Genomic DNA, 9,354 nt, shown 5'->3' with positions numbered 1-9,354 from the left:
AACCTCCGATGCTTAGTTGAAGCAAAAATTTAGACGGTTCCAGCAAAACAAAACATTGGTTCCAGCAAAAAAGCTCACAAACACAAACTAACATATTTGATTGTAGCAATACAAACAGCCGGTTCCAGCAACATATTACTCTTGTTACAGCAAAATTCCCACAAAACAGCAAAACCCTAGCAAAAATCGATTATAGCAAAACAAACAGCCAGTTCCAGCAACAATTTACTATAGATCCAGCAAAAATCCAACAAAACAACAAACTCCAATAGATTTGATTGTAGCAAAAAAAATACTTCACGGACGCAGCATCCCGGGTGATCTCCTTGGTAGCATATCGACACGGTGGGAGCCACGAAGTCGCCGTTGCAGCTTCTGTGTTGTCTAGTTCCAACACAATTGGGTGTCGGTTCCAGCATCGCCGTGCGGCGTCGCTAGCTTGTAGCACACCGAGACATCGATCCCAGCACGCTGAGGCCCCAGTTCCAGCATTATTGGTTGCCGGTTCCAGCATCGCTTTGTCGTCGTCGTTGGCCAAATGCAGCATCCCCTGGCACACCGTCAAAGCAAAATTGTTTGCCGATTCCAGCAAAATCCGACACTGGTTCCAGCGCAAAAAGAGTGAGGACTGCTGCCAGATCACCGCCTCTTTAGCAAGGAGCAGCGCGTTGGCGACATCAGCAGCCTCGCAGCCACCGCCACGCGGCCCACGCAACAACGCTCGTGGAAGCCCTTATAGTGACTCCACGACCACCTCGAAGCACCTCGCTCGCAACCGCATGGGGTCGGAGAGAAAAGGATGGCGCCGGGAAGAGGAGAATAGAGGTCATGGCTGATGGTCGGAGAGAAAAAAGAGGAGAGATCCATGGCACCGTTGGGAGAGGTCACCTCAGCTCGCATGTCCGTGTATGAATTGGGGAAAGAAGAAGAAGCGAAGGGATAAGGTTTAGGCCCACACACGAAAACGCGGCTCTCTGTGCGCAAACGCGAGCGCATGACGTAGGACGGAGCTCCTATACAGCGCTGCAGGCGCCCGTTAACGAACTGGCGCCTGCACCGCTGCTAGCTTGGGCCGGCCCACTAGCGTGCTCCCCCAGTTTTTTTTTGTTACGAAAATAAAAATATGAAATCAAAAAATGTTTACAGATTTAAAGAAAAAAGGTTCATCCATTTGAAAAAAAAGTTCATATCTTTAAAAAGGTTCATCAATTTTAAAAAAAGATCATCAATTTGAAAAAAAGTTCATTTAAATTGAAAAAAAAGTTCATCCAATTTAGCAACAGTTCATTAATTTTTTTGAAAGTTCATAGAAATTCAACAAAAGTTCATGTGTTTTTAGAAAAAGTTCATTGAACTGAAAAAAAATCATAAATAAAAAATAAGTTCATCCATTTTCAAAAAGATATTCATGAAATTTCAAAAAAGTTCATCAATATTCAAAAAAGTTCATCAATCTAAAACAAAACTTTTGAAATTTTTAAAAAGTTAATAGATATTCATAAAATTTCATAGAATTTTCAAAAAAAAGGTCAACCCGTGCCAAGATGGGCCGGCCCATTACGGACGCCACAGGCACCAGTTAATGAAAATGCACGTTAACTGGCGCCTGTGGCGTCAAATAGGAAATGCGGACGTAGGAAGCAACCGGCCGAGCGTTCGGCCGGTCCACCGGCCACCAACGTTTTCCTTTTATTTTTGCGATTTTTCATTCTGCGGAGGTGAGTCGTCTCCTATGCAAAACTGCAACTCCTTGCCGCAATAAGCGGCACATAGGAGGTCCCCAACCCAGCGCCTCTCGCACAGTCCACTAACGGCCAGACAGAGGCACGTGTCATAATCAGACAAGGCAGCTGCCACTCAAAAAAATCAGACAAGACAGTTAAACAAGAGATGTGGCACTTGATATGCATCAGCACCTGTTAAGATGCAGGAATTTCACGAGAAATCGGGAGCATCTGTTTACAAGAGTTTCAAAATTCACATGCTATGTTACCCAGTAAAAAGACAACAGCCAAACTTAACAGGTACGCGGAACCCCTCAAGGAAGGCAAACACCAACTGCAAACGTTAGGAGCACAAGGCAAGTGGACAACAATGCAAAACATGGAGCTAAAATACTTTCAACATATTAAGCTAAGCCTAAAAAAATAATCTGCCTTCTAGAGCACTAAAAAAATGCCTCTTCCAGCTTACAAACTGCCATCTCCTGACACAAGTCAAAAGAGAAGGAAGGAGAAACCCTACACTACCTAGAGCAAAGCAAAGCAAGGCAAACCCCTAAACAAACTTTTACAGATGCGCAACGGAGATGAAGCAGCACACAAAACCATCCTATTATCATCATTCACCTCAACCAGGCTGCAGAAGGCTATAGCTCGCTGACACCGCTCATCCATCGCTGGCTGTATAAACGCTAAACAATCAACAAATAGCTGGACCATATTTACCAAGGAGGTATCTACAGAAAGCCTGTGTTATTGCGCTTGATCATCATGTCCTGTTGCCGAAATGAAACCGATTGCTGACAACAAGGTTTTCTGCAAGCAGAAGGATGGGAGTCTTGATGGCTTTGGCGTTTGGAGAGACCGACTCAGGAAGACTGGGTAAGCAGATTGGTAGATGTTCGCCATGCTCCTCAGGATGGAAATAGAACAACACTGCTCGACAGAAAATAAACCTGACGACATATAACGAAGAATATTAACACTTCGCATATAGAACCAACAGTGTCTGGTGTGCAGGACAAATATATGTTCTCTAAGATACAATAGAGTCTTTGTTTGAGAAACAAAAAAATAAATGAACATAAGATATGCAACAAAAATTTATCTAGCAAGCCAACCATAGTCAGGATTGAACTTAGCTGGTACCAAGTACCTACGCGGCAACTGTTCTCTAGTCCCTACACAAACCTAAACAAAATGCAGTGCTGATAGGTGTTCCCTAGACTATCAGGATTGCATTTATGAAGCCCAAATAACTTGCATGCTGAGATGCGCAGAGAGTAGCGTGAAAGCAACTGATGCGATTTAAAGAAAGGACTACAAATGGATAAGCCACTCTATATCAGATCATGTTAAATTACTGATTTCATACTTTTGGTGCAGTCGGCGCAAATTTACTCTTTAATACCAAAAATAGTGGTAGCGTGATGAATTTTAAATGCAAACTTGCTCTTTTTTCCTGTGAAAAGAGGGTGCATGCAAATAATATGGATAACCAGTTCATGCTTCAACATACTTTTACATGTTATACTGCCAAACTAACATAGAACTGCCAAAGACTCAGGGATGGAAGGTATGGATTTATGTACCTGAGAATCAGGCGCCTGAGAAATGGATCAGGTAAAATTTGACCCCAGACAATATTCAATCCAACAGATGTGCTGAGGATTTCTTCATACTGTTCCAAAGCAGAGAAAATTATATTCTCTGCATTAGCATATGTATCCTGAAACCAAGCCCAAAGAAATCAGACCGTCGAAACAAATATCTCAGGAATACTCAAGTCAAAAAATAGAAGAACATACGCTGTCAATGTCGGAAGTTATTCCAGCTAATTGGCAGAAGGCTTGCATCGGAGCAGTCAGGAAGTATGTAAATTGGCCTCCATTGCCTGATTCTACACCAGGCATGGCCGATGCAATCCTAGGAGAAAGAAGTAAGGCAGCTGGCTCTCCCTTCTCTGCATTATGTATGGCCTGTTGATTATACAAGCAAATGATAATTCGTTCAAGAATTTTCTTTCTGCATTATTACTACAAAATGAATGGACAAAGAACCACTTCAACAAATTACAACAAGAATTCCTCATACACTGTAATACGACTTCATGGGATAACTGAGTTGTTATAGAGAAAACCTATTCTGGGAATTATACCAATCAAATGCAATATAATTATGTGCAAGGAAAGCAACTAGCAAAAAAAGATAAGGAATCAACATGATGGCTTTACAGGCTACTAAGGCCTTGTACAATGCTAGGTGCTTAAGGAGATGCTTAGAAAAATAAACCGAGTTTTTCTGAAGCACTAGTGCCTATTTCTACAGGAGAGACGCCTAATTAAGCACCTGCCCTGTACAAATAAGCACCGGTGCTTAAGGAAAGCCTGGTTTATTTCTCCAAGCACCTCTCTTAAGCACCTTGCATTGTACAAAGGCCTAACAACGGCAAGTTTGGATGTTTTCTGTATGAAAGCAGGTATTGCTATAATACTATAGAACTGAGTTCACTACACCTAGAGCCCAACCTTCTCGGTTCTCACAATATGTTATACATGATCCATTATCATCAGTGATGACTAATTAACAGGCTCATAACAAGCTTAATCTTTGTTTAGTGGTTTAAAGATCAAGGAGACATTGAATCTGTGAACCCCACTGGACAATACTACCAACTATATAGATGCTTCCACTTAAGAAGCAAATGAGAATGTCTACCATTCAGATTCAATAAATACAATCCGTGATAATGTGAACTAAAAAGAAAAAAAATGCATACATATAGTCTGGTAGCTAAGAAACAATTAAAGGTCACGCATCATGGTAACAATTTTTCTACCAAGCCAAGAATAAGTTCTGACAAACCTGCCTTGAATGCATGGCTATTTTCACTGTCAATTACAAGGAAAAGTGGGTATCTTGTAAATGGTATCAGATCTTCTGGATAAAGATTGTTTGGACCTGAAAAAATGATAGTCCGACCGATGTGAGAAAACGCAGGCTATCCATCATCATAAAAATAAGATATTATTTCACAATCTAGTCGCCCACCAAACTAACAAACCATAAATAGTGGACTTAATTGATAACTAACATTGTAATGCGACATAGGCATATAGTTCCATCAGTTATATGAGAAAGCGGAGCATACCACCATTTCCACGAGGACCAAGCCATACATGATCATCTAAACCGGTATGTGAATTTGGCTTATCGATTGAGAAAGCAGAAGCAGACCTCGAGCGTGATGAAGAGCTAGATGCATACTTATGATATGCATTCTGATCAGCAAGGCCTGTAAGGATAATGTTCGAAGTTAGAAGGGAAATCTAATCAAAACAATAGTGCAACATAAATTGAATGCCAAATACAAAAGGAACCTGATGCTGATATATAAATTAGCAAAATGCTATCTTGAGAAAGCTCCTCGCAGATTGTGGCAAGAACCTGCAATTACCATTCATGAACTGGATTTAACACCAAGGAATCTGGTGACAGAAATAGAGAAAAGAGAACAATGTGGATTGACACTATATGCTGCATCTGTCCATGTGACTCGAGGGGTCTCTCAAGATCTAGTAACATATTACCCACATGAATTATTAAGTTATTATTACCAACTTGTAGTAAGGTCTGAACATATTAGCAATTTGCCAATTTCGCAGTGACTGTGCTCAAAATTTGATGTTCAGTTCTGCTAACAACCATAACATCACTATGCCTATTTACAAGGAGATGTGTTCTAAAGACAATATATTGGTAAGCGTGCTATGGGGCAATTATTGGCAGTAAACGTGCCTTTTTCAAATACATGTACTCAAAACTCAGATATTCAATTCAACTTTCATCCTACTCCTGTAAAATGGAGAAAAGGTATACACTCATATGCACACTGGCATATGCGGTGAAACTTTAAACTCAGAATTCTTTTAAATATATCTTCTAATGACTACTCGGCCAGTAACACAACATAGTGATTAGTGAGCATACCACAAAATGCATGTATCCAGGCGTTGAAAATGTGCAAAGGCAGCCTAAGAAAGTATGACCACATCAAGCTCATTGCGAGGAGCAAAGGCTGGCCTGCCAACCATTTTGTAGCAAGAATGCAGGAAATCCTCTGATTCTACTAACTATTTCTAAACGATTCTACCTAACTTATCCTCAGTTTAATAGAATTTATCTTAACTTTATTTTGTTTCATATAAATAACATGATACTATATCGTTTCTATGGTTGAGTCACCCACTGATGCATGATATTTATGGACAATAGAAACAAGTCTACACAGTGTTATTTCACTAACCAAATCACAAACATCGACCATACTATCAGCATCAAGTCTGTCAAATGGTCAGCATGCAGCACTGTTTAAAGCTGTTTTCATCACAGGAATTTCCCACGAATATTATATGCGATTATGCAAAACTTCAACTTTAAAGGGGAACAAAGCAATTTCTAGGAGGGGCTTACCGCTATAAGATGAGAGACTGTAGGGTGATATATGATTGCTCTTTGAGGATTTGAAGGAAGATTTCCATCAGAGATCTCTGTAGAAAGGTGAATATCGATCAGACCAGAGGGTCCACTCTGATCACTCATAGTGCCATTTTCTGTAAGTTCTTTAACAGCTATCTGATAAGACCCTGTGGGCTCCCATTCTAAAGACTGTAGCATTCTGAAAGTGTCCAAAGTTAGCTCTGTGAACTTGACCTGTGGTACATACAACGGCATCATGTGAGGGAGCTGATCAGCATAGTATCAAAAACGGTGATAACTAGAGGAATAGAAAATTTATTTATGAAGGGGTAATATGAGTAACCTCGTTTCGGTGGTAACTTGTTAATACAGCTTCCTTCAGTTTCAGTACTCTTTTCGAATGGAATCTTGCTATTGATGCAAGGTTTGATGCATAAGAATCAAACAAGTTATCATATCTAAGTGATCTAGATCCTTTGTATGCTCCGTCAGCTTTCAAGAATCTGTCAAGCTCTTGAAGCACTTGTTTCCATTCCTTGAAGTTGGTTTTCTAAGAAGAGGTCATGTTGTAAGGAAGAATAAAATGATAAGCAAAACAGGCTTAAAATGTCCTAGTGTACTGAAATGAATAAAGAAATAAGTGGATAAAACACACACAAAAAAGTACAACACGATAAGTTGCACAATCCAAAGCTTTCATGTAGCAAAGCAATAAAATATTCATTACTCGCTCCTTATGCATAGGTTCATTGATGTGTTACTTGGTACTACTATGTACTACCCCTAATAGGTTCATTGCTGTCATAAATTGAGAAGGTGGCACAATTCAACCATCATCTCATCCGCACACAATCCAAAAATTACAAATCCTGAGGGTAAGTGCGCATTCTTTACTTGACAAGCTCAGGCCACCACCGACTCAAACACCAAGCAACAAGAAAAGAAGAATCCGCTCGAACCCTCTCTTTCCATGATCAGTAATCCTCCATAATACTCAAATCTACTGTACATGAATACAGAGGGATACTTATGCTCTTCTGTAACTAAACAGCAGAGGAGCGTGAAGCAACAAAAAACGAGAGGAGCAGGATAAGTGACACACAGCCAAAGGGGATTGACGCAGTAACTCAAACTGAATTGCACGAAAATAAACACTCGATTGAATAGCAAAAACTTCTGGCAAACATGTGATGAACACCAAGTTGTTAAGAAGAAGAAACATAGTACTACATTCGTTCAATGATGAAGAGGGCAGCCATGTCCTGCTTCTCAAAGTAATAACCCCCAAAAAGAAGACCTAAACGCGTCATTCAACTCGGGCTCCCCCAATCCAAAGCACACGCAGGAGAAAAGCTTCTTACGGGATAGGCCGACTTGGATTCCTGGACGAGCGAGCGGAGGCGGGCGACGAGGTGGTCCACCGCCTCGGCCCGCCGCATGAGCATGGCGACGACGAGGAAGCGGGCGATGAAGCGCAGCTCCTTGTAGCGGATCAGGAGGCCCTGGTGCTTGGCGCCGCCCCCCGCGGCCGCGGAGGCGTTGGCGTTGGCGGGGGCGGGGGCGGCGAAGTAGCCGCGGCTGTAGATGGCCTCGTAGAAGACGTAGGCGCCGACGAGCGAGCGCGGCTCGGCGGTGCGGAGGTAGCGCGCGTAGTAGAGCTGGCCGATCCGCGAGGCGACCTCGCCGATCTCCCAGCGGCGGAGGCCCGCGGCGACGAGGTCCCGGCGGCGGTCCTGCTGCAGGCGCCAGAGGCGCGTGTAGGCCTTGAAGGCCTTGCGGCTGTGGTGGTCCCCGCCGCCGTAGAGCGGCAGGTCGCGCGCGCGCGCGAACTTGCGGTCCGCCGCCTCCACCAGCGCCTTGAACTCCCTGTACGCGCCGGAGGGCTCGCCGTCGGCCATCGCCGGCGGGCGGGGCGGGGCGGGGGAGGCGAGGGCTCGCCCCCTCCCTGCCTGTCTGCCTGCCTGTCCCTCCTTCCCCGCTGTCCCTTGGATTCGGGCGGCGAACGGGCGGAGGACGCGGTGAGATGGCGACGGTGGGGGGAGAGAGAGAGAAAAAGAGAGTGATAAAAGGGGCAGTTCGTTCGAGAAGAGGTAAAAAGCAGTGGACGAGTAGAGCACGGGGTGAGCTGTTATTTACTGCGCGGAAACGCTGTCATCTCTCATCTGGGGCGCTAATTGGGCTCTCATGGGTCAATCATCTGAGCTTTTTGTTTATTAATCGCTTACCTTCTGTCACTCCACAGTACTAGTACTAGTCAGTGTGGGCGGTGTGTGGAATCCATGTCACCGCTGGGAAAGTCCCGGTGGTTGACCGGGGTGAAAGCGAAAAGGATACGCACTGACAGGCAGAAAATGCAGCGGATTTGTTGGACCCAAAAGGCACGGGGAATTGACCTCCGACTCGTTCTGTCAGATACGTGTTTAGTCTCTTCGGCTCGATTCGGTATGGATCTCCATCCGAGAGCAGAGCTAGCGACGACGACGATCCAGGGGATGGCGTGGAATTCAGTTGTGAACCCACCGATGATGCCTCCTCGCTCGGTCTCGAGTGGACTCGCTCAACGTACGACGCTAGTTTGACGTTGGCAGTTTCATAACTTTATCAAGATTTCTGCACTGCTATTCCCTTGCAAGAGTTGCATCGCATCGCTGGTGGAGGCAGCTGGGCAGGTATTTCTCGTTTGTTTTCTATGTCTCGTCAGAGTTTGGCGAGGGAAGGCTTTTTCTCTTTATTAACACTCGCAGTCAGCGACCCGGATATTCTAAGTTTCTAACCACCACAACTGCCTCACACTTCTTAATAACAATTAACAAAAGGGGCGAATCGGAGAATATACACTTTGCTCTGAGCCATCAGCTGTCTGGCTAATCCAGTACCAGCAGCACTAATCGCACCTCTTTATAACTTTAAGAAATCCAAAGGGGGTGGCTAAACTACAAAGAAACTCTCTGCGTATCGATTAAAGTAGGAACCATCATTCTGCCCCAGCGAGGATTCATTCAGCGGTAAGAAAACGCAGCGAGTATCCTCGCTCTGCCTCTCTGGTCGGTGGGTGCAGCCTTGCAGTTGCAGGTGGCTGGCTGGGTGGCCGTGCAATCATTCGGCGCCCAGCCCAGCTGCCCCAAATCTTTGGCTGCCTCGCTTGGAACAGGCT

General features: G+C 44.0%; 1 protein-coding gene across 2 annotated transcripts; it reads right to left on the bottom strand.

Annotated features, from left to right (window-relative positions):
* Positions 1-2,025: 2,025 nt before the first annotated feature.
* LOC123121796 (protein SCAI homolog) lies at positions 2,026-8,297 on the bottom strand. 2 transcript variants are annotated; one of them, XM_044541855.1, is made up of 9 exons: positions 7,562-8,297; positions 6,544-6,750; positions 6,195-6,434; positions 5,102-5,168; positions 4,873-5,016; positions 4,591-4,682; positions 3,530-3,700; positions 3,314-3,450; positions 2,026-2,677 (listed from the first exon to the last, which is right to left on the bottom strand). In XM_044541855.1, exons 1-9 carry the CDS (start codon positions 8,096-8,098, stop codon positions 2,491-2,493), a joined length of 1,782 nt encoding a protein of 593 aa, XP_044397790.1. In that variant the 5' UTR covers positions 8,099-8,297; the 3' UTR covers positions 2,026-2,490. The 2 variants fall into 2 exon arrangements, 1 of the variants encoding a protein (XP_044397790.1); XR_006459854.1 differs by lacking the exon at positions 2,026-2,677 and having other exon boundaries at positions 3,342-3,450; positions 4,587-4,682.
* Positions 8,298-9,354: the final 1,057 nt, after the last annotated feature.

Source organism: Triticum aestivum, chromosome 5D (genome assembly GCF_018294505.1).
Source record: "Triticum aestivum cultivar Chinese Spring chromosome 5D, IWGSC CS RefSeq v2.1, whole genome shotgun sequence".
Classification (NCBI taxonomy): domain Eukaryota; kingdom Viridiplantae; phylum Streptophyta; class Magnoliopsida; order Poales; family Poaceae; genus Triticum; species Triticum aestivum.
The sequence above is the reverse complement of the archived record's forward strand: the minus strand, read 5'-3'. Positions and strand labels throughout refer to the sequence as shown.